The sequence below is a fragment of the Ranitomeya imitator genome, chromosome 2 (assembly GCF_032444005.1).
Source record: "Ranitomeya imitator isolate aRanImi1 chromosome 2, aRanImi1.pri, whole genome shotgun sequence".
In the NCBI taxonomy this organism is placed as follows: domain Eukaryota; kingdom Metazoa; phylum Chordata; class Amphibia; order Anura; family Dendrobatidae; genus Ranitomeya; species Ranitomeya imitator.
The window spans coordinates 667,576,334-667,602,501 of NC_091283.1; the positions used below are offsets into that span (position 1 = coordinate 667,576,334).

The following is a 26,168-nucleotide window of genomic DNA, read 5'->3' on the forward strand; positions in this document are numbered from 1 at the left end:
ACAGCCCCCTGAGGAAGCCCACATGAAACGCGCGTTGGCGCTGCCTGGTCTGATCGATTGCATGGACATATTTGAGTGAGACTATTTTTTTGCACTAGATTTGGATTGTTTATGCTGTGTGTGTGTGTGTGTGTGTGTGTATATATGTATGTATGTATGTATGTATGTATGTATGTATGTATGTATATATATATATATAAAAAAATAATATATATATATATATATATATATATATATATATATATCTCTCTATCTATCTATATATCTATATATATATATATCTCTATCTATGTTGGTAATAGGTTTCTAATTAACTCTAACTATACCCATTGTGCTGTGGCAGTGTTGCAATATATATATTATGGTATCTGAATTCCCGGTCTTTTTTACATATATGCAATTGTGTTGGACTCCCTTTTTGTCTTCTGTCCTTCACTGTACAATCTTTTTGTCCATATAATTTCTTTTAACATATTTGTGTATTTGATATTTACAATTTTATTGGTAACTAATAAAATATTGGATATATCTTATGGGTAGTTTTGTACTTCTTTGCTCTTTGTATATAATTATATTTTGGAGTATATTTTATGCCTGTTTTTAACAATGCTGGTTTCAGTAATTTAATTCTGGGTTTTCTTATTTGTTGATATACAGCTATTAGCCAGCCTAAGTACAAGTGGGGGTTGCCTGGTTGCTAGGATATCCCCACATGTAATGCGGAAAGGAAAACTAAATCTCCGAACATTAGCAAATACTCGGAGACCACCCGAGTAAACGAATATATTTGCTCATCACTAGTGCCAAACACTCTCCAAAGTCAAAGATGGAACTACTCTGAGCAATGAACTACTCAGAAATACACACAGTAATAGCATGGGAAAGAGAGGGAACACCGCACACACAGTGTGAAAACCAGGACATGGCCCTGACCTCCCAAGACAGTGCTCCCAAATTAGGACTGTCCTGCTGGATCCAGGATCCAGGAGCTGTAACATTGCCTAATTCAACTGCAGTCTAGTCGGCGACTTGAATGATCTTAGAGTGTCTACCTGGAACCTACAGAAACCAATAGCTCAGTGAGAGAATACCTGAATCCCATGTGGATCATATCAAAGATGTTAACATCTGTGGTCAAAAATCTCTCTGTGCAAATTAAAGATCTAGAACTGAGGTCAGATGATGTGAGCATAAAACAGATTGTCAAAGACAGGTCCCAACTCAACAAGTATACTATTAGATTACATGCCCTAGGACAGCAATGTGAAAAGATTGAAAACAGGCCATGCACATCCTACATCAGAAGAAGACTAGCCGAATCCTTCATGGCTCGTAAAGAAGCAAGGATATTTCACCAAAATTTGCATGTTGACCTGGAAGCATGCTCTAACAGTGGCTGCAAACCACAATAAAGTGTTGTTGTTTTTTTAACTCGCCTCTCCACTGCCAAAATATTAGCAATCAATGTATTTGTCACCTAATGAATGAACATTTTAATCTCCACTTGGGTGTTAAGAGATTTTCTCAGTTGCTTCATTGGGGACACAGTAACCATGGAGTAGTCCGCTGCCACCTGTAGGCTGACACTTATTACATTCTAAATGAAAATTGGCTTCTCAGTAGAACAGAGGTGTCAAACTGCATTCCTCGAGGGCAGCAAACAGGTCATGTTTTCAGGATTTCCTTGTATTGCGCAGGTGATAATTTAATCACCTGCACAGAATGATTCCAGCACCTTGTGCAATGCAAAGGAAATCTTGAAAACACGCATGGTCTGAGGCCCTCGAGGAATGCAGTTTGACACCTCTGCAGTAGAATATACCTCGCCTGCTAGCCTCAGACTCCTTCAGTTTTGTGTAGGGTCAGTTGGAGGCAAGGTCTGTCTCAGACCTGTCTTAGTCGTTAGGTTAGGCATTAACCATCATCTTTTGTGTGTTTCAGCTGGATCGTGTGAGGGTAACAGTGTGTAATTGTGCACGCTCTTTCACCCACGCAGGGTGGCAACTTTTTGCGTTCCCGTGCGGTTGGGTACCCATGTCCCTGCGCACCCAATGATAAAGATAGGTACGCAGGATGCATGCGGAAGTAGGCGGAGCGTAATGGAGGATGTACGCAGCCATACGCAGACCAGCCAAACGCAAGTGTGAAACCAGCCTAATAAAAATGATTTAATTTAATAACTTATTTGTGAAATGTAACTATATTTTTAATCTAATAACTTACCTGCACAAATTGTTGGGCTGTGGCAAGTGTGTGCTGAATCTAATTTCCGACATCTCCTCATAAGCATAAATGTGTTTAGGGTCTTTCTTCTTGATCTTCTCATGCCTTCAAAATATGAATCAATTAAATATATAAAATTGTGCAGAACAATACATTTCCACTTTGTTCTTAAATACATTGGCCACTACTTTTTTTTATTCCATAGGGTAGGCCATCAATATGATTCGTTTCCCCCTGCAGATCAGCTGTTCATGTCAATGGTCAATGGCCAGAAGTGCTCAGATGTTGCTAGAACACAGCAGCTTCGTCATTTCTAAAGCAGCCACGTACTGCAGATTCACCTCCCCATAAGCAATTAACAGCTGATCGATGGGGTTGCCTATGCATAGGCCATCAATAAGAAATTAGTGGTCAACCTCTTTAACAAAACAATACAAATTGTGCCATATATAAAGACATCTTCCTCCTCCTCCCTAATGGAACAGGTATTTGTCTACATGGAACAATGTCATGGAAGCCCAAAGGTTTCTTTAGCTCAGGCTATGCCATGCAGCAATGCAGTCGTTCGGAGAATCATGTCTACATTACAAGATTCAGAATAAAATCAAAGTTAAGGGGAAGAAATTGAAAGTGAAGGTATGAGGAAATGCTTAGTAACGAGTCTCCCCAAGGAAACCTCAGAAATGTTTCTGACTTTACCTTTAACTCCCATTCACCCCTGAGCCAGTTATCATCTTCATGGCCAGGCCAAGTTTTACAATTCTGAACAGTGTCACTTTAGGAGATGAACACTTCAACGGATCCCACTGATTCTGAGAAAGTTTTTTTGTGACATATTGTATTTTATGATAGTGGTAAAATTTCTTCGATAAGACTTGTATTTATTTGTGAAAAACAGAAACTTGGCAAAAATTCTGAAAGTGATGCAATTTTCAAACTTTATTCTTATGCCCTTAAATCAGAGATTTATATCACACAAAACAGTTACTGTAATAAATAACATTTCCCATGTCAACTTTACATCAGCACAATTTATGAATTTTTTTTTTTGTTAGAAAGTTAAAAGGGTTAAACGTTGACCAACGATTACTTATTTTTCCAATAAAACTTACAAAACCATTTTTTTGCTGCTAAGGAGGAACATTTGTTGGTTAGAAAATCCAAAGCAAGCCCCTCTTCCAATGCAGCAGAGCGCCAACCTCAAGTCCCTGTGTCAACTAGAACAGTTTGTAGGATTCTGTCTTGAAATGGCCTCCATGGTCGTATCAGTGCCCAGAAGCCAGCACTAAACAAAAGGCAAATAAAAAACAGTGTGGGATTTGCAGAGTCCCATAGCCTGCTAAACAAATGGACGCTGGAAAAGTGGCAGAAGGTGGATTTCTCTGATGAATCTTCAGTAGAATTACACCACAGCTGCCAAAAATGCTGCAGGAGACCTACTGGAGCCCGTATGGATCCAAAATACACCCAGAAAACAGTTAAATATGGTGGTGGAAAGATCATGGTCTGGGGTTAAATTCAGTATGGGGGTGTGCAAAACATTTGCAAAGTGGAAGGCAATATCAATAGCCTAAAATATCAAGTATTAGCTACCTCTTATATTCCAAATCATAAAAGGGGTCAAATTCTGCAGCAGGATGGCGCTCCATCTCATACATCCATCTCTACAACAAAGTTAATCCTGGCAAAAAAGATCAAGGTGCTCAAGGACTGGCCAGTAGGCTTGAGCGAAACGGATCGGACAAATTCAAAAGTCGCCGACTTTCAGCAAAGTCGGGTTTCATGAAACCCGATACTAGTGTGGAATCGGCCATGTGGTCGGCGATCTTCGCGCCAAAGTCGCGTTTCGTATGACGTGTTTAGCGCCATTTTTGAGCCAATGAAGGAGCGTGGGCAGCGTGATGACATAGGTCTTAGGGGTGTCTATTTGCAACACCAGCTTTTCTGAGAGAGAGAGAGAGAGAGAGAGATTTTTGCCATTGACTTGCATTGGGTTTTGTGTTTCGGTCGATCCGAAACCCGACTTTTCGCGATAATCGGCCGATTTCACACGACTCGACTTTTGAGAAGGTCGGGTTTCGCGAAACCCGACTCGATCTTAAAAAAGTAAAAGTCGCTCAACCCTACTGGCCAGCCCAGTCACCAGACATGAACATCATTGAGCATGTTTGGGGTAGGATGCAAGAGGAAGCTTGGAAGACAAAACCAAAGAATCTAAATGAACTCTGGGAGGCATGTAAGACTGCATTCTTTACTATTCCTGATGACTTCATTAATAAATTGTATGAATCATTGTTGAACCGCATGGATGCAGTCCTTTAAGCTCATGGAAGTCACACAAAATATTACATATGACTCTAATAGCACCACAACTTCATTCACCAATGTTATGCAACACATATTTGTATTTTAAGTTAATTATTTGTTTGAATATCACATTACTTTCTGTGTGCGACAAAACTTTTGTCTTGCAAAAATCTGACCATTCTGTGTCCATTAACTGATCAATATTTCTGCATTGATGCCAATTTATTTTCTTAACCTAAACCAGATTTCGGAGGGTTTCAGCTTTCAAAAGAATAATTTATACAACCAATGGATGAATTTAACGTCAGGTTATAAGCTTTTATTTACATAACATGGATAAGCAACATAACATGTAGGGAGTGTATTGCTGGAATGGTTTGAGGGGGCCATGTCACATTGGCAGAGCCCCTGAGGCATCAGAACAGCAGAACCACATAACAGACCCCATTTTACAAACTGCACCACTCAATGACACTGGCAAATGGTGCCCCGTCCCTCCCAAGTCTCGTCATATGGGTAAGCAGTACTTTTATACAGGATGCATCCTGGAGCGCAGAATTTTCTATAATAGTTTGCGGACTCCATATATAGATACCCTAAGTAGGGGGGGGGGGGGATTTGGGAGCACAGAATTTGATGAATTTCTTTGAGGAAGGGGGGGGGGGGGGGACTAGGAGCCCCAGCATTTTTCCAGAGCCTTTGGCTATGTGCACACGCAGACTTCCTGAGGATCAGCGTTTTTTACCGTGCAGAATTTACAGTACAATGTGAATCAATGAAAAAAATGAAAAATTTAAAAAAAAAAAAAATCAATGAAAAAAAAATGCTGTGCTAATGGTGCGGAAAATTCCGTGCGGAAGTGCTGCGGATTAAAAGTAGTAGCATGTCACTTTTGTGCGGATCTGCAGCGTTTTTGTACCCATTCCATCACAAAAATCCGCAGGGGTAAAGCAAAAAAAAAAAACGCACAAAATCCGCAGTAAATCCGCAGCAAATCCGCATAAAAAAAGCATCAAATCCGCACCTGCGTTTTCTGCCAAGAGGTGCAGAATCCGCTCAAAAAATTCCAGAAGCAATTCAACAATGTGTGCACATAGCCTTAGTGCTACGAGTAACATAGAAGCCCTCTGTATTTCTGTTAACAGATGATGGACCCGAGTGGGGAATTGCCTTTTTTTGGTGGATTGAGTTGAAGCTTTTATTAGGAACATTTTACATAATTTCGATCACCTTTATGCCACGCTCTGCGCACAGCACTTACATCGAGGTTTCCTCTTTTCCAAGTAACGTGACCTATGAAACCTGAGGAATCCATCCACTACAATGAGGCAGCAGTGATACTCTGGACTCAGTCTGGCCTCTGTTTTAAAGTCCTTTTTTTCCCCAGAGACGGATACCGCTGGATCATAGGTCAGAAGGCGTCTACAGTGCCTCATTATAGGGAATATTCCAGGATAAATGTGAGCCGAGCCATAGGCCGGCGTCACACTAGTGAGTTTTACGGACGTATGAGCGCATAAAGTACGTCTGTAAAACTCGCCTAACAAACGTCCCAATTATTCTCTATGCCCCTGCTCCTATCTGCCGTATTTTACTGATCATTATTATACGGCTTTCTACGGCCGTAGAAAATCGTAGCATGCTGCTTTTGTCACCGTATTGCGCAAAAAAAACGCCAATGAAAGTCTATGGAAGCCCCAAAAATACGGATTACACACGGACCAGCAGTGTGCCTTGCGAGAAATACGCAGCGCTGTTAGAGAGAAAAGCCGGTAATTCAGTGCGGTGTACAGTAAAATCACAGACCGCTTACAATAGAATAGGTGGAATAAATGTGTACACATAGAATAGGTGTATATATATATATATATATATATATATATATATATATATATATATATATATGTCAGTGAGACACATATGTATATATATTATTATTTCATACAGCGCTAGATAGCTTTAAAGCCGGTAATTCAATTGCCGGCTTTTGCTATCTCCTTCATAAACCCGACATGATATGAGACATGGTTTACATACAGTAAACTCATATCACCATTTTTTTTGCATATTCCACACTACTAATGTTAGTAGTAATGTTAGTAATGTTAGAACACTCCATCTGCGCACGCGCGGCCCCAGGAAGATGGCCGCCCCCACCGATGATAGGGGTAATAGCGCAGATCGCGCGCTGTTTCTTCACGTGCGCGCAGTGGATTCGGCACTTGGACATGCGCACACCACTACGCCACCAACGGAAAGCTGGGGACGAAAAGAGCGATGTCACCACGCCCACCTGACCTGACCAGCCTGATTGACAGGCGAAAACGGCGACTTTGGTAATGTATTTCGCAGCATATGTGGGTATCAGGGTACACTACATACACTATTGTAACGCACAGCGCAGGCCCTATTTAATAGTATTTTTATCTCAATCTGAAAAAACGGGGTGACAGGTTCCCTTTAATTCAGAACCATTTTTTTTTTTATTTTCACATGTGTAAAAACAGAAATGTAACCATAAATTTTGTTATGCAATTTCTCCTGAATACACCAATACCCCATATGTGGGGGTAAACCACTTTTTGGGCGCACCGCAGAACTTGGAAGTGAAGGAGCGCCGTTTGACTTTTTCAATGCAGAATTGGCTGGAATTGAGATCGGACGCCATGTCCCGTTTAGAGAGCCCCTGATGTGCCTAAACAGTGGAAACTCCCCACAAGTGACACCATTTTGGAAACTAGACCCCTTAAGGAACTTATCTAGATGTGTGGTGAGCACTTTGAACCCCCAAGTGCTTCACAGAAGTTTATAACGTAGAGCCGTGAAAATACAAAAATCGCATTTGTTTACACAAAAATGATCTTTTCGCCCGCAAATTCTTATTTTCATAAGGGTAACAGGAGAAATTAGACCACAAAAGTTGTTGTGCGATTTCTCCTGAATACGTCGATACCCCATATGTGAGGATAAACCACTGTTTGGGCACACCGCAGAGCTTGGAAGAGAAGGAGTGCCGTTTCACTTTTTCAATGTAGAATTGGCAGGAATTGAGATTGGACGCCATGTCGCGTTTGGAGAGCCCCTGATGTGCCTAAACAGTAGAAACCCCCCACAAGTGACCCCATTTTGGAAACTAGACCCCCCATGGAACTTATCTAGATGTGTGGTGAGAACTTTGAATGCCCAAGTGCTTCACAGAAGTTTAGAATGCAGAGTCGTGAAAATAAAAACTAAAAATTTTTCCACAAAAAAGATACTGTAGCCCCCAAGTTTTTATTTTCACAAGGGTAATAGGAGAAATTGGACCGCAATAGTTGTTGTCCAATTTATCCCGAGTATGCTGATGCGCCATATGTGGGGGTAAACAACTGTTTGGGCGCACGGCAGAGCTTGGAAGGGAAGGAGCGCCATTTTGGAATGCAGACTTAGATAGAATGGTCTGTGGGCGTTATATTGCGTTTGCAGAGCCCCTGATGTACATAAACAGTAGTAACCCCCCACAAGTGACCCCGTTTTGGAAACTAGACCCCCCAAGGAACTTATATAGATGTGTGGTGAGAACTTTGAATGCCCAAGTGCTTCACAGAAGTTTATAATGCAGAGTCATGAAAATAAAAAATATTTTTTTTTCCCACAAAAAAGATTTCGTAGCCCCCAAGGTTTTATTTTCACAAGGGTAACAGGAGAAATTGGACCCCAAAAGTTGTTGTCCAATTTATCCCGAGTACGCTGATGCCCCATATGTGGGGGTAACCCACTGTTTGGGCGCACGACAGAGCTCAGAAGGGAGGAAGCACCATTTGACTTTTTGAGCGCAAAATTGGCTGTCGTGTTTGGAGACCACCTGATGTACCTAAACAGTGGAAACCCCCACTTCTAGCTCCAACCCTAACCCCAACACACCCCTAACCCTAATCCCAACCCGATCCATAATCTTAATCACTAACCCTAACGATAATCAGAACCCTTACCCCAAAACAACCCTAATGTCAACCCTAATCAAAACCCTAAATCCAACACACCCCTAATCCTAATCTCAACCCTAACCTCAAACCTAACCCTAATCCCAATACACCCCTAATCACAACCCTAACCTTAACCCTAATCCCAAACCTAACCCTAATGCCAACCCTAATACTAATACCAACCCTAATCCAAACCCTAACCCTAATCCCAACTCTAACCCTAACTTTAGCCGCAAACCCTAGCCCTAACTTTAGCCCCAACCCTAGCCCTAACTCTAACCCTAAATTTAGCCCCAACCCTAACCCTAGCCCTAACTCTAACCCTAAATTTAGCCCCAACCCTAACCCTAACTTTAGCTCCAACCCTAACCCTAGCCCTAACTTTAGCCCCAACCCTGACCCTAAGGCTACTTTCACACTTGCGTCGTTTGGCATCCGTCGCAATCCGTCGTTTTGGACAAAAAACGGATCCTGCAAATGTGCCCGCAGGATGCGTTTTTTGACCATAGACTTGTACTGCCGATGGATCGCGACGGATGGCCACACATCGCATCCGTCGTGCACGGGATTAGTTGTGTTTTGGGGGACCATCGGCACAAAAAAATGTTCAATGTACCGTTTTTTTGTACGTCGCGTCCACCATTTCTGACCGTGCATGCGTGGCCGTAACTCCGCCCCCTCCTCTATCCGCTGCCCACGTTGTGCACAATTTTCACAACGTGCGTCGGTATGTCGGGCCAACGCATTGCGACGGCCTCGTACAGACGTAAGTGTGAAAGAACCCTAACCCTAAATGTAGCCCCAACCCTAACCCTAAATTTAGTTCCAACATTAACCCTAATTTTAGCCCCAACCCTAACCCTAATTTTAGCCCCAACTGCTCTTCTTAGGCCGGCAGATGGCGACAGATCTTTCCCCATGAAGACGCCGGCGGGCAGGAGAGGACGCAGGAGGACCCAGGGACACCAGTGAGTATAATAGGGTCCCCGAACCCCCCTATTTCTCTGTCCTCTGATGTGCGATCACATCAGAGGACAGAGAATTACACATTGCTTTTTTTTTTTTTTGCGGTCGCCGGTAAACCGTTAATTACCGGCGATCGCAAAACAGGGGTCGGTAAAACTGACCCCGATCATGTTCTTTGAGGTCTCGGCTACCCCCGGCAGCCGAGACCCCAAAGATCCTCCCGGTGCTGGCCGGAGCATTTTTTTGCCGGAAAAAGATGGCGGCGCCCATCGGGAGCCACGAGGAGCACCGGGGGAGACAGGTGAGTATTGGGGGGCTATCTGGGACCCCTTTTCTCTGTCCTCTGATGTGCGATCACATCGGAGGACAGAGAAATTAAAAGGGAAATCGCGTTTTGTTTTTTGCGATCGCCGGTAAACTGTTAATTACCGGCGATCGCAAAAGCGGGGTCGGTAAATAAAACCCCGAATCATGTTCTCTGGGGTCTCGGCTACCCTCGGCAGCCGAGACCCCAGAGAAAATCGGACTCTGGGGGGCGCTATTTACTTTTTCCACAGCGCCGTTAATTAACGGCGCTGTGGTTTAAGTACCCTTAACTGCCGCCGTTAAAAGGCGTATCGGCGGTCGTTAAGGGGTCAATGCCCAAGCCAATTTTTACCATTCTGACCACTGTCACTTTATGTGGTTATAACTCTGGAACGCTTCAACAGTTACCACTGATTCAGAGAATGTTTTTTTGTGGCATATTGTACTTCATCTTAGTGGCAAAATTTCTTCTATATGACTTTGGGTTATTTATAAAAAAAAAACTGACATATGGTGAAAAAATTGAAAATTTTGCAATTTTCAAACTTTGAATTTTTATGCCCTTAACCCCTTCACGACATGCGCCGTACTAGTACTGCGCATGCCGTGTTACCCCCTTTGATGTGGGCTCCGGCGGTGAGCCCACATCAAAGTCGCGACATGTCAGCTGTTTTGTACAGCTGACATGTGCGCGCAATAGCGGCGGGTGAAATCGCTATTCACCCGCCGCTATTAACCTGTTAAATGCCGCTGTCAAACACAGACAGCTGCATTTAACTACCGCATCCGGCCGGGCGGCCGGAAATGACGTCATCGCCGACCCCCGTCACATGATCGGGGGTCGGCGATGCATCAGGAAGGTAACCATAGAGGTCCTTGAGACCTCTATGGTTACTGATGCAGGCCTGCTGTGAGCGCCCCTCTGTGGTCGGCGCTCACAGCGCACCTGCATTTCAGCTACATAGCAGAGATCTGATGATCGCTGTTATGTAGCTGAGCCGATCAAGTGGTGCCAGCTTCTAGCCTCCCATGGAGGCTATTGAAGCATGGCACAAGTAAAAAAATAAATGTTTTTAAAAATATGAAAAAAATATAAAAAATATAAAAGTTTAAATCACCCCCCTTTCGCCCCATCCTAAATAAAACAATAAAAAAAAAAAATCAAACACACATATTTGGTATCGCCGTGTTCAGAATCGCCCGATCTATCAATTAAAAAAAAACATTAACCTGATCGCTAAACGGCGTAGCGAGAAAAAAATCAGAAACGCCAGAATGACGTTTTTTTGGTCGCCGCGACATTGCATTAAAATGCAATAACGGGCGATCAAAAGAACGTATCTGCGTAAAAATGGTATCATTAAAAACATCAGCTCGGCACGCAAAAAATAAGCCCTCACCCGACCCCAGATCACGAAAAATTGAGACGCTACGGGTATCGGAAAATGGCACTTTTTTTTTTTTTTAGCAAAGTTTGGAATTTTTTTTCACCACTTAGATAAAAAATAACCTAGTCATCTTAGGTGTCTATGAACTCGTAATGACCTAGAGAATCATAATGGCAGGTTAGTTTTAGCATTTAGTGAACCTAGCAAAAAAGCCAAACAAAAAACAAGTGTGGGATTGCACTTTTTTTGCAATTTCACCGCACTTGGAATTTTTTTCCCGTTTTCTAGTAAAAGACATGGTAAAACCAATGGTGTCTTTCAAAAGTACAACTTGTCCCGCAAAAAATAAGCCCTCACATGACCATATTGACGGAAAAGTAAAAAAGTTATGGCTCAGGGAAGGAGGGAAGTGAAAAACGAAAACTCAAAAATGAAAAAGGGCCGCGACTTGAAGGGGTTAAATCACAGAGATGTCGTCACACAAAATATTTAACAACTAATGTTTCCCACATGTCTACTTTACATAAGCAAAATTTTGGAACCAAATTTTTTTTTTTTTGAGAAAGTTATAAGGAGTTTGTGAATTTTTTTCCCAGCAATATGCGCTCCTGAAGGATGATGATGGAACTCGATATTCTGATTCAAGGATGATTTTTATTTCAAACTAAAATAAAACCAGTTTCGACTTCTTAGAGTCTTCCTCAGGTATAATGTCATGCATATAAACAGATTTATCTGAACACATTTCATAGCAGATGTCCCTGCTTGTCAATTTGGGTGGGGGCTGACAGATCTATTCGTCAGACATTCCCAGGTACTCAGATATGCAGGAATTTGCACTCTGAGGAATCTAGCAAAATTCATATAACAAATAAATTTTATACTTTTCTTTTTTTTCCCCACACAAGGAAGAAAAAAAGTGTTAAAAAAAATTCCACACAAATTCTTCACTAAAATGATTTTTTCTTTTCTAAGAGCACTATAAATATAATTATACTATATATATAAAATTTCTTTTAAAATGTTATTAAACATACCGAAGTGTGATTTCATACTAAAATGTAAAATCCTACAAATATATCATATTGGGACTATTTCCAAATGCCAAATACAAATTTTCTAAATTTCATTCATATATGTAAAGATTAAAAGTTGACCAGCAATTTCTCATTTTTACAACAAAATTTACAAACCTGCTGAGAGGTGTACATAACAGAAAATACCCAAAAGTGACACTATTCTAAAAACTGCACCCCTCAATGTGCTCAAAACCACATTTAAGAAGTTTTATTAGCCCTTTACGTGTTTACGTGCGTCACAGGAACTGAAGCAATGTGGAAGGAAAAAACTAACATTTAACTTTTTTTCACAAACCTTTTACTTCAGAACCAATTTTTTTTTTTAATTTTCACAAGTGTAAAAAGAGAAAATGAATCACAAAAGTTGTTGTGCAATTTCTCCAGAATACGCCGATACCTCATATGTGGGGGTAAACCACCGTTTGAGCGCACAGCAGAGCTCGGAAGGGAAGGAGCGTCAACTTTTTCAACACAGAATTGACTGGAATTGAGATCGGACGCCATGTCACGTTTGGAGAATCCCTGATGTGCCTAAACAGTGAAAACCTCTCACAAGTGACACCATTTTGGAAACTAGACCCCCTAAGGAACTTATCTAGATGTGTGGTGAGCACTTTGAACCCCCAAGTGCTTCACAGGAGTTTATAACGTAGAGCCGTGAAAATAAAAAAATCTTATTTTTGCACAAAAATGATCTTTTCTCCCCCAAGTTTTTCTTTTCCCAAGGGTAACAGGATATATTACTCCCCCAAAGTTGTTGTGCAATTTGTCCTGTGTACGCTGATACCCAATATATGGGTATGGCAGGGCTCAGAAGGGAGGGAGCACAGTTTGACATTTTGAGTGCAAAATTGGCTGGAATCAATGGTGGCACCATGTCGCGTTTGGAGACCCCCTGATGTACCTAAACAGTGGAAACCCCCCCCAATTCTAACTCCAATCCACCCCTAATCTCAACCCTAACCACAACCCCAACCCACCCCTAATCCTAATCTCAACCCTAACCCCAACCCACCCCTAATCCTAATCTCAACCCTAACCCCAGCCCACGCCTAATCCTAATCTCAACCCTAACCCCAGCCCACGCCTAATCCTAATCTCAACCCTAACCCCAACCCACCCCTAAATCCTAATCTCAACCCTAGCCCTAACCCCAGCCCACCCCTAATCCTAATCTCAACCCTAACCACAACCACCCCTAATCCTAATCTCAACCACCCCTAATCCTAATCTCAACCCTAACCCCAGCCCACCCCTAATCCTAATCTCAAACCTAACCCCAACCCACCCCTAATCACAACCCTAAACCCAGCCCACCCCCAATCCTAATCTCAACCCTAACCCCATTCCTCCCCTAATCCTAATCTCAACCCTAACCCCAACCCACCCCTAATCTTAATCTCAATCCTAACCCCAACTCACCCCTAATCCTAATCTCAACCCTAACCCCAACTCACCCCTAATCCTAATCTCAACCCTATCCCCAGCCCACCCCTAATCCTAATCTCAACCCTAACCCCAACCCACCCCTAATCCTAATCTCAACCCTAACCCCAACACACCCCTAAATCCTAATCTCAACCCTAGCCCTAACCCCAACCCACCCCTAATCCTAATCTCAACCCTAACCCCAGCCCACCCCTAATTCTAATCTCAACCCTAACCCCAGCCCACCCCTAATCCTAATCTCAACCCTAACCCCAACCCACCCCTAATCCTAATCACAACCCTAACCCCAGCCCACCCCCAATCCTAATCTCAACCCTATCCCCAGCCCACCCCTAATCCTAATCTCAACCCTAACGCCAGCCCACCCTTAATTCTAATCTCAACCCTAACCCCATCCCTCCCCTAATCCTAATCTCAACCCTAACCCCAACCCACCCCTAATCTTAATCTCAACTCCAACCCTGTTGTGAATTCTGTGGCAGAGTTCACTTCTGTGGTCACAAGTGGTACTTCGGCTGATTCTCTCTGGGATCTTCCGTTTGTGGAGGAAAGTGGTACTGCAGCTTCTGAGTTTCCTCCCTCAGGTGTTCTGGTGAGCTCGTTAGCTTCTTCTCTACTTAACTCCACCTGATGCTTTGATCTATGCTTCCTGTCAATGTTTCAGTGTGGGACTTGTTTTTTCCCTGGATCATTCCTGTGGCCTGCTGCTCTGCAAAGCTAAGTTTTGCTTATGTTATTTTGTTGCTATTTTTCTGTCCAGCTTGCTTAATTGGTTTTTCTCGCCTGCTGGAAGCTCTGAGACGCAGAGGGACCACCTCCGTACCGTTAGTCGGTGCGGAGGGTCTTTTTGTCCCCTCTGCGTGGTTTTTTATAGGTTTTTGTGCTGACCGCAAAGTTATCTTCCCTATCCTCGTTCTGTTCAGCTAGTCGGGCCTCACTTTGCTAAATCTGTTTCATCTCTATGTTTGTGTTTTCATCTTACTCACAGTCATTATATGTGGGGGGCTGCCTTTTCCTTTGGGGAATTTCTCTGAGGCAAGGTAGGCTTATTTTTCTATCTTCAGGATTAGCTAGTTTCTCAGGCTGTGACGAGGCGCCTAGGTTCTGGTCAGGAGCGCTCCACGGCTACCTTTAGTGTGGTTTGATAGGCTTAGGGATTGCGGTCTGCAGAGTTCCCACGTCTCAGAGCTCGTTCTATTATTTTGGGTTATTGTCAGTTCACTGTATGTGCTCTGACCTCCATGTCCATTGTGATTCTGAATTGCCTTTCATAACACAACCCACCCCTAATCTCAACCCTAACCCCAACTCAACCCTAATCCTAATCTCAACCCTAACCCCAAATCCTAATCTCAACCCTAACCCCAACTCAGCCCTAATCCTAATCTCAACCCTAACCCCATCCCTCTACTAATCCTAATCTCGACCCTAACCCCAGCCCACCCCTAATCTTAATGTCAACTCCAACCCACCCCTAATCCTAATCTCAACCCTAGCCCTAACCCCAGCCCACCCCTAATCCTAATCTAAACCCTAACCCCAACCAACCCCTAATCCTAATCTCAACCCTAACCACAACCACCCTTAATCCTAATCTCAACCACCCCTAATCCTAATCTCAACCTTAACCCTAACCCCAACCCACCCCTAATCTTAATCTCACCCCCAGCCCACCCCTAATCCTAATCTCAACCCTAGCCCTAACCCCAGCCCACCCCAAATTCTAATCTCAACCCTAACCCCAACCCACTTCTAATCCTAACCACAACACTAATTGTAACCCCTAAGCCTAATCCCAGCCCAACTCACCTTAGCCCAACTCACCTTAGCCCAACTCACCTTAGCCCAACTCACCTTAGCCCAACTCACCTTAGCCCAACTCACCTTAGCCCAACTCACCTTAGCCCAACTCTAATGGAAAAATGAAAATAAATATTTATTTTATTATTTTTCCCTAACTAATGGGGTGATAAAGGGGTTTTATAGTTACTATTTTTTTTAATTTGGATCACCATGATAGGGTCTATCATAGTGATCAAAATGAACCAATAGGAAAAATTTCCTATTGTTGCCAGGTGCCAGCTGGCAGATCCCCCGTAAGAAGACGCCGGCGGCTCAGGGGACTTCATGTGGGGGATGTCTGTACCGGGAAGGGGGTGATTAGGGGACCCTATTTCTCTCTCCTCTGATGTGCGATTGCAACACCAGCTTTGGGGGGCGCTATACACAAACCTATGTGCCGTTAACACTTTCCTGCCACGGCCCTTTTTTGTTTTTCGCTCCCCTCCTTCCCAGAGACATACTGTAACTTTTTTATTTTTCTGTCAGTATGGTCATGTGAGGGCTTATTTTTTGCGGGACGAGTTGTACTTTTGAACGACACCATTGGTTTTACCATGTCTTGTACCAGGAAACGGGAAAAAAATTCCAAGTGTGAAATTGCAAAAAAACTTCAATCCCACACTTGTTTTTTGTTTGGCTTTTTTGCTAGCTTCACTAAATGCTAAAACTGACCTGATATTTTGATTTTCCAGGTCATTACGAGTTCATAGACACCTAACATGTCTAGGTTATTTTTTATCTAAGTGGTGAAAAAAATTCAAAACTTTGATATAAAAAAAACCAAAAAAAAAAACCGCTAGTTTCCGATACCCATAGCGTCTCCATTTTTCGTGATCTGGGGTCGGGTAAGGGCTTATTTTTGCATGCCGAGCTGACGGTTTTAATGATACCACTTTTGTGCAGATACGTTCTTTTGATCGCCCGTTATTGCATTTTAATGCAATGTCGCGGCGACCCAAAAAACGTAATTCTGGCGTTTCGAATTTTTTTCTCACTTTGTTGTTTAGCGATCACGATAATGTTTTTTTTTATGTTTTTCTTATTAATAGATTGGGCGATTCTGAATGCGGCAATACCAAATATGTGTAGGTTTGATTTTTTTTTTTTATTCTTTTATTTTGGATGGGGCTAAAGGGGGGTGATTTAAACTTTTATATTTTTTTCATATTTTTAAAAACATTTTTTTTTAAACTTTTCCCATGCTTCAATAGCCTCCATGGGAGGCAAGAAGCTGGCACCACTCGATCGGCTCAGCTACATAGCAGCGATCATCAGATCGCTGCTATGTAGCTGAATTGCAGGCTTGCTATGAGCGCCGACCACAGGGTGGCGCTCACAGCAGGCCTGCATCAGTAACCATAGAGGTCTCTATGGTTACCATCCTGATGCATCGCCGACCCCCGATCATGTGACGGGGTCGGCGATGCGTTCATTTCCGGCCGCACGCGGTAGTTAATTGCTGCTGTCAGCGTTTGACAGCGGCATTTAACAGGTTAATAGCGGTGGGCGAATCGCGATTTCACCGGCCACTATTGTGCGCCCATGTCAGCTGTGCAAAACAGCTGACATGTCGTGACTTTGCTGTGGGCTCAGCGCCGGAGCCTACATCAAAGGGGGAGACACGACATGCACCGTACTAGTACGGCGCATGTCGTGAAGGGGTTAAAAAGCAGTGCTGTGGTTGAAGGACCCTTAAGGCTTCTTTCACACTAGCGTCGGAATCTCCCCGTCGCAATGCGTCGGGGAGAGATTCCGACGCTAGCGTTTGCTGCATTGTACAATGGAGGCAGCGGATGCATTTTTCCGGCGCACCCGCTGCCCCATTGCAAGGTGCGGGGAGGTGGGGGCGGAGTTCCGGCCACGCATGCGCGGTCGGAAAAAGCAGTCCGTCGGGAGAAAAAAACGTTACATGTAGGGTTTTTTTCTCCCGACGGTCCGCCAAAGCATGACGCATTCGTCGCAAGATGGATGCGAAGTGTGCAAATCCGTCGCAAATGCGTCGTCAATAGAAGTGTATGGGGAAAAAACGCATCCTGCAAGCACTTTTGCAGGATGCGTTTTTTCTGCAAAACGACGCATTGTGACTGATTTAAAAAAACGCTAGTGTGAAAGTAGCCTTACTGCCGCTGTTAAAAGGTGTATCGGCGGTTGTTAGGTTGTTAATGTGTTAACAATTTTACAGAAAATAGAAAAAAATGAACATTGTGCTGTTCTAAACAAATAACAGTCTGCATTTACCTTTACAAACTCACAATATGTATTTTTTTGTGAATTTAGCATTCCTGTGAATCACTAACCTAATATTTAGTTGTATACCCACAGTTTATTAGAACTGCTTCACATCTATATTGCATAGAGTCAACCAACTTCTGGCACCTGTCAACTGTTACTCCAGCCTAGGATGCTTGGACTACATCCCACAATTTTTTGGCATTTGTTGGGTTTGCCTCAGAAACAGCATTTTTAATGTCACCCCACAAGTGTTCCATCACATTAAGGTCTGGGGATTGGGCTGCAACCTCTATTTTGTTGGACTGGAACCATGATTTTGCTCGTTTTCTGGTGTGTTTAGGGTTACTGTCTTGCTGAAGCACCCATTTCAAGAGCATATCCTCTTCAATATAAGGGAACATGACCTCTTCAAGTATGCTAATATATGCAAACGGGTCCATGATCGCTGGTATGCGGTAAATAGATCCGGCACCATAGTAAGAGAAACATGACCAAATCATAATGATTGCACCACAATCTTCAGAGTGTACTATGGCTTAAAATACAGAGTTTTGGGGGTCGCCTGACGAACTGCCTGTGACCCTTGGACCCAAAAAAGAACAATTTTACTTTCCTCAGTCCACAAAATGCTTCTCCATTTCTCTTTCAGCCAGTTGATGTGTTCTTTGGGATGTTTTTTTTTTTTTTTTTAACAGTGGGACTCTGCGGGGACTTCTTGCTAAGAGACTAGTTTCACACGGGCATCTTCTAACTGTCACAGTAATCAAAGGTAACTTGAGACTGTCTTTGATCATCCTGGAGCTGATCATTGGCTGAACCTTTCCCATTCTGGCTATTCTTCCATCCATTCGAATGGTGGTCCTCCGTTTTCTTCCAGCTCTCTCTGGTCTGGCTTTCTATTTTAAGTATTGGAGATCATTTTAGCTAAACACCCTGTCATTGTCTGCACTTCTTTAGGGCAGTCTCACATGTCCAGATAATTCCGGTACCGGAATATCCGTGTCCCGGTGCCTTTCTGTGGCACATCAGTGTGGCACACGTGTGCTGCCAGTGTGCCCACTGGGTACCACACGCACTGTGCAGGAGACAGAGCTAAAGTTTAGCGCTGTCCCCTGCATCTGGTGCTGAAGCCGCGATTCATATCTTCCCTGCAGCAGCGTTTGCTGTAGAGAAGATATGAATAATCGTGTTTAAACTAAATATCCATGTCCCCAAACCCCTCCCACCCCCTGTGCGCCCCCCCCCCCCCCCGCTGTTATTAAAATACTCACTTGGCTCCCTCGCTGGCTGGCGCTGCTTCCTGTCCTGGCCGCACCTTCTACTGTATGAGCGGTCACCTGGGGCCGCTCATTTACAGTAATGAATATGCGGCTCCACCCCTATGGGAGGTGGAGCCGCATATTCATGACTGTAATCGGCGGCCCCACGTGACCGCTCATACAGTAGAAGGTGCGGCCAGGACAGGAAGCAGCGCCAGCCAGCGAGGGAGCCGAGTGAGTATTTTAATAACAGCGGGGGGGGAGGGGGGTGGGGACATGGATATTTATTTTAAACACGATTATTCATATCTTCTCTACAGCAAACGCTGCTGCAGGGAAGATATGAATGGCGGCTTCAGCACCAGTGGGGGGGACAGCGCTTACAGTAGCGCTGTCTACTGCACGGCACACGGACTGCACACGGACAACGTCCGTGTGCGGTACGTGTTTTACACGGACCTATTGACTTTAATGGGTCCGTGTAATCCGTGCGCTCCCACGAACACTGACATATCTCCGTGTTTGGCACACGGAGACACGGTCCGCAAAAAATCAATGACATCTGCACAGATGCATTGATTTCACAGTGTCTGCGTGTGTCAGTGGCTCCGGTACGTGAGGAAACTGTCACCTCACGTACCGGAGCCACTGACGTGTGAAACCGGCCTCAGTTGTACCCTCTCCAATCAACTTTTTAATCAAAGTATGCCGTTCTTCTAAACAATGTTTCAAACAACCCATATTTCTCAGGCTTTCAAGGAGAAATGCACGTACAACATGTCCCAGCCTTTAAATAAGGGCCACCTGATTCACACCGGTTTCTTCATAGAAGGAATGACCTCACTAATTGAACTCCACACTGCTATTATTTTGAACACATCTCCTTTCAATTAATTATTCTAATACACAGACTCAAAAACATGCAGATCATGAATGCCGAGTCTGTTGGTTTTGTTAGAATCTACTGCGCCAAACAGTAAATTGTTTGACATATGGTTATATAATTTATACCAAAAACAGTGATTAATCTGCTTAGTCATATGGGACTGCTATTATTTTGAACACTACCGTACATGTAAAATGACCTCTTCCAGGCTATGGGGAGGTTGTTGCCTGGAAGATAACTTTGCCTCCAGAGCTTACTTTACATGAAGAGGGAGTTAAGGTACCGTCACACATAACGATATCGTTAACGATATCGTTGCTTTTTGTGACGTAGCAACGATATCGTCAACGAAATCGTTATGCATGACAGTGACCAACGATCAGGCCCCTGCTGGGAGATCGTTGGTCACTGGGGAATGATCAGGACTTTATTCGTCGCTGGATCACCCGCTGACATCGCTGAATCGGCGTGTGTGACGCCGATTCAGCGATGTCTTCACTGGTAACCAGGGTAAACATCGGGTTACTAAGCGCAGGGCCGCGCTTAGTAACCCAATGTTTACCCTGGTTACCATTGTAAAAGTAAAAAAAAAAAAAAAACAGTACACACTTACATTCCTGTCACGTCCCTCAGCGTCCGCTTCCCTGCATCCCCCAGTGTCAGCGCCGGCCGGCCGTAAAGCAGAGCACAGCGGTGACGTCACCGCTCTGCTTTCCGGCCAGCGCTTACACAGTGCAGGGAAGCTGACGCTGGGGGACGCGACAGGAATGTAAGTATGTAGTGTTTTTTTTTTTTACTTTTACAATGGTAACCAGGGTAAACATCAGGTTACTAAGCGCGGCCGTGCGCTTAGTAACCTGATGTTTACCCTGGTTACGCGGGGACTTCGGCATCGTTGGTCGCTGGAGAGCTGTCTGTGTGACAGCTCTCCAGCGACCACACAACGACTTACCAACGATCACGGCCAGGTCGTATCGCTGGTCGTGATCGTTGGTAAATCGTTAAGTGTAACGGTACCTTTACCAGTGTGAGACAAGTAACCAACACAGAACAAGAGAAAATAACTTTGTCTTCTTGTAAACACATTTTTCCTTCTCTCCAAGCATTGGTTGAATCTCGGATTTAATTCTCGAATCCCCGCCCTGCAGGAGGACACTGCCTGGAAGATAATTCTGTCTTCAGAGATTATTTTACATGAAGGGGGAGTTACCAGTGTGATGGCCACTCTCTGCTCTCTTGATCAAACTGCAAATCTGTGTGTGATTATACCTGACATCTGCAGGTTCCTCGCAGCTTCAATCTCACAGGCAGACAGTGCTGCAATGTTATTGCAATACATGACTGCGGTCCTTTTATTTGCAACATATTAACATTTGAGAAGGGGTTGTCCAGTGGTTTAACTCCTTTAAATAATTAAATAAACATATAATATTAAAATAAATAGAACTATACATATTACCCAAAGATCAGAAAGTGTAATAAAGCACTTACTCACCAAGTAAAAGGCTGCATGTTATGTAGAAATGGTCTGAAGCCAGCAATGCATTCAAAAACCATAGTACCGAAGCTCCAGTAATCAACAGTCACAGTGTAAGGCTTGTTCTCAAAGAGCTCTGGGGCCTTCAGGGAAAGGAAAGAATAGAGAAAGGTAACCATTCCATTTTATCTGCACTTTTCCCACGATTGTAAAAAAAAAAAAAAACATGATCATCTTTGCCTCCAATTTAAAAAAAAAATCACATCAAACAATGTGGCTTTTCAACAATTTTGCAATATGAACTTGAACGTCTTTGTACCAGGTGTCTTTAGGCCTTGTTTCCATGTATCCAGCCAACTTTTCTTTTTTTTCCTTCAGCATTTTACAAAAACATCTGCTTTTCTCATACGGTGTTATCTGTGATTTTCATGAATAAAAATCATACTCATTAACAGTCTATGGGACTTCTCAAAAATGTCTGCTTTTTTTTGGCAGACTGAGTGGTCCTCACAAAATAGTAGAGACGGGTCGGATTTTGATCTAGGAGTCCGTAAAAAACAATTAAACAACTGAGCATGTTTTTCACAGACTGTTTGATACTACTTTTCCCCAACAAAGAAGCTATACGCGAAACGCGCGTCGGGTTCCTCGGGTTCTGAGCCGCATACCCAGGTTATGTATTGCCTCTACTTCTAATCTCTCCATTGTAGTCAGCACGTTGTACTTATGCACTAACCATTCAGCTGCTTGTTTGGGCTCATATTTAAAGTGAATTTCTTTTATATATGGAAACTCCTTTTCCTTGTTATTTGGCACCTTATTGATTGCTTTTCTGCACAGTTCTAGTTTTTCCATTTAGGATTAATCAAGTGGCTACACAATGTAGTGTCTATTAAGATTCTTTGTACAGTAATAGTATCCTATTGTTGTCAGCACGTTGCACTTATGCATTAACTATTTAGCTGCTTGCATATGGCACTTTTTTGATTGCCATTATGATATCATGGGCATGCATTTGAAGTGAATTCCTCTTATATATGGAAAATTTTTCTCCTTTGTCACTTGGCACTTTAGTGTTAGCTTTTTTGCACAGTATTTTTCACTTTTTGTCTATTAAGGACTAATTAAGTGAACATACATTTTGTGTTTATTAAGATTTTCTGTGCAGTAACTGGGTCCTACTGAAGTGCAGCTTTATATTCTGTTTTTCGGTTTGGGTGCATATTATGCATTACTTTTTTATATTTATTAATTAATCTTATCATCCAATAAAATGTATTATTATTTTTTGTATCCCTTACCTTGGAACACAATATTGTGATTGTTGGAGTGGATTAAGCAAGCATTTTTTTTTACAATTTATGTACTTTAAGCACTTTGAGTGCAATACTCTGTGGTTTTGTGGCTTTCTTTGTGTTGTTCCCCTTATTTTTATTCATGTATTGTACGTATATATGTAATAAACTGACGTTTTAATTTTCTACTTTGGCATTACTTCCGTTTTGTTTGTAGGTTTTGTTAGAATTGGAAGTGCCTCTATTAGGCCAGTATATTTTGGTGTTTGATAGGAGTGGTTGAAGAAATCTCCATCAGTTTTTTATTTTTAAAATCGAAGAAAAACTAATGAAACTGACCAAACTGATGGTAAAACTGGACATTGACCAAACTGATGACACTGCTCAAAAACCGTGATGAAACTCAGATGTTTTTTGCTCCTGAGAAAATCCTTGATGTTTGAAGGCGGCCTTCGGTATACTGATGAGGGAACAGTTCCCATAGTTTTCTATTGTTCCTGTTCCAATTTATTTGGTGCAGCAGCGGTATAACCCACAACTGAGAAAACAAAGGATCCCCATTTATGTATGCAAAAAATACATTATACATACCAGATATTGTAGAGTTCCCACAAAAGAGGTACAGAGACTTCCCTGATCAAGATCCTTGGCATAACCTAAATCAATGATTTTGTGCACAATCTAGAACAAGGAGAAATCATTATTAATATAACATTTACCAGACAACACTTGATAGAGCTGGATTTACCTTTCCACTACAGTCTTGCAGCACAATGTTTTCTGGTTTCAGGTCTCTGTGAATGATACGGTTCTCATGTAGATACTGAATCCCGGAGCCTAGACAGAAGTCAATAGAGTACAATGTTCTGTTGCAATAGGCATGTTAAAAGCAGCTTTCAAAATTATGAACGTGGTTCATGGATTTGGAGCAAAGTAAAAAATGTTTTCTATTTTTAAATAAAGGTAAAAAAGTTAGTTATATGTGAAATTATATTGTAAGGGGGAGGGGGCCTGGAGTACATTTGCTAAATAAATGTTACAATTTTATAAAATGTTGCAGTTTATAGATAACCAAAAACATCGGGTAACCCCAAACCTGTCCACAATTAAGAATATAGAAAAAAACAAAACTGGTGAACACAAAATACGTTATAAATGGTTCAAGTTAAAAGAGAAAGTAGCATATGAAAACCAGGCAAAAAACACCAAAAAATATGGCACAAATGCAATAATGAATTAGGCTCATTAAGCTTTGTTATGTTTTTCAGTTAAAATGGGAATAACCTTTTAACCCCTTCACGACATGCACCGTACTAGTACGGTGCATGTCGCGTCTCCCCCTTTGATGTGGGCTCCGGTGCTGAGCCCACATAAAAGTCGCGACATGTCAGCTGTTTTGTACAGCTGACATGTACGCGCAATAGCGGCAGGTGGAATCGTGATCCACCTGCCGCTATTAACTAGTTAAATGCCGCTGTCAAACGCTGACAGCGGCAATTAACTACCGCTTCTGGCCATCAGGCCGGAAATGCGCACATCGCCGACCCCGTCACATGATAGGGGGTCAGCGATGTGTTGGCATGACAACCTGAGGTCTCCTTGAGACATCTCATTGCAAGCCTGTAATTCAGCTACATAGGAGCGATCAGAAGATCGCTGCTATGTAGCAGAGCCGATCAGGCTGTGCCAGCTTCTAGCTTCCCATGGAGGCTATTGAAGCATGGCAAAAGTAAAAAAAAAAAAAGTTTTTAAAAATATGAAAAAAAATAATATATATATATATAAATCACCCCCCTTACACATATTTGGTATCACCGCGTTCAGAATCACCCAATCAATTAAAAAAATGATTAACCTGATCACTAAACGGCGTAGCGCCAGAATTACGTTTTTTTGGTCGCCGCGACATTGCATTGAAATGCAATAACGGGCGATCAAAAGAACGTATCTGCACAAAAGTGGTATCATTAACCCCTTTACCCCCAAGGGTGGTTTGCACGTTAATGACCGGGCCAATTTTTACAATTCTGACCACTGTCCCTTTATGAGGTTATAACTCTGGAACGCTTCAATGGATCCTGGTGATTCTGACATTGTTTTCTCGTGACATATTGTACTTCATGACAATGGTAAAAATTATTTGATAGTACCTGCGTTTATTTGTGAAAAAAACGGAAATTTGGCGAAAATTATGAAAATTTCGCAATTTTCCAACTTTGAATTTTTATGCAATTAAATCACAGAGATATGTCACACAAAATACTTAATAAGTAACATTTCCCACATGTCTACTTTACATCAGCACAATTTTGGAACCAAAATTTTTTTTTGTTAGGGAGTTATAAGGGTTAAAAGTTGACCAGCAATTTCTCATTTCTACAACACCATTTTATTTTAGGGACCACATCTCATTTGAAGTCATTTTGAGGGGTCTATATGATAGAAAATACCCAAGTGTGACACCATTCTAAAAACTACACCCCTCAAGGTGCTCAAAACCATATTCAAGAAGTTTATTAACCCTTCTGGTGCTTCACAGGAATTTTTTGAATGTTTAAATAAAAATGAACATTTAACTTTTTTTCACAAAAAATGTAATTCAGCTCCAATTTGTTTTATTTTACCAAGGGTAACAGGAGAAAATGGACCCCAAACATTGTTGTACAATTTGTCCTGAGTATGCCAATACCCCACATGTGGGGGTAAACCACTGTTTGGGCGCATGGCAGAGCTCGGAAGCGAAGGAGCGCCATTTGACTTTTCAATGCAAAATTGACTGGAATTGAGATGGGACGCCATGTTTCGTTTGGAGAGCCCCTGATGTGGCTAAACATTGAAACCCCCCACAAGTGACACCATTTTGGAAAGTAGACCCCCTAAGGAACTTATCTAGAGGTGTGGTGAGCACTTTGACCCAACAAGTGCTTCACAGAAGTTTATAATGTAGAACCGTAAAAATAAAAAATCATATTTTTTCACAAAAATTATCTTTTCGCCCCCAATTTTTTATTTTCCCAAGGGTAAGAGAAGAAATTGGACCCCAAAAGTTGTTGTACAATTTGTCCTGAGTACGCTGATAGCCCATATGTGGGGGTAAACCACTGTTTGGGCGGATGGGAGAGCTCGGAAGGGAAGGAGCGCCGTTTGACTTTTCAATGCAAAATTGACAGGAATTGAGATGGGACGTCATGTTGCGTTTGAAGAGCCACTGATGTGCCTAAACATTGAAACCCCCCACAAGTGACACCATTTTGGAAAGTAGACCCCCTAAGGAACTTATCTAGAGGTGTGGTGAGCACTTTGACCCACCAAGTGCTTCACAGAAGTTTATAATGTAGAACCGTAAAAATAAAAAATCATATTTTTTCACAAAAATTATCTTTTTGCCCCCAATTTTTTATTTTCCCAAGGGTAAGAGAAGAAATTGGACCCCAAAAGTTGTTGTACAATTTGTCCTGAGTACGCGGATACCCCATATGTGGGGGTAAACCACT

General features: G+C 42.6%; 1 protein-coding gene across 1 annotated transcript in view; it reads right to left on the reverse strand.

Annotated features, from left to right (window-relative positions):
• Positions 1–26,168, reverse strand: part of CHUK (component of inhibitor of nuclear factor kappa B kinase complex) — a 204,029-nt gene that overhangs the window by 81,962 nt on the left and 95,899 nt on the right. Inside the window, exons 5-8 of the mRNA XM_069753015.1 lie at positions 23,423–23,511; positions 23,266–23,355; positions 21,398–21,522; positions 2,224–2,328 (exon numbers count right to left, since the gene is read on the reverse strand). Coding sequence (XP_069609116.1) covers positions 2,224–2,328; positions 21,398–21,522; positions 23,266–23,355; positions 23,423–23,511 — 409 coding nt within the window. The remainder of the gene's footprint in view (positions 1–2,223; positions 2,329–21,397; positions 21,523–23,265; positions 23,356–23,422; positions 23,512–26,168) is intronic.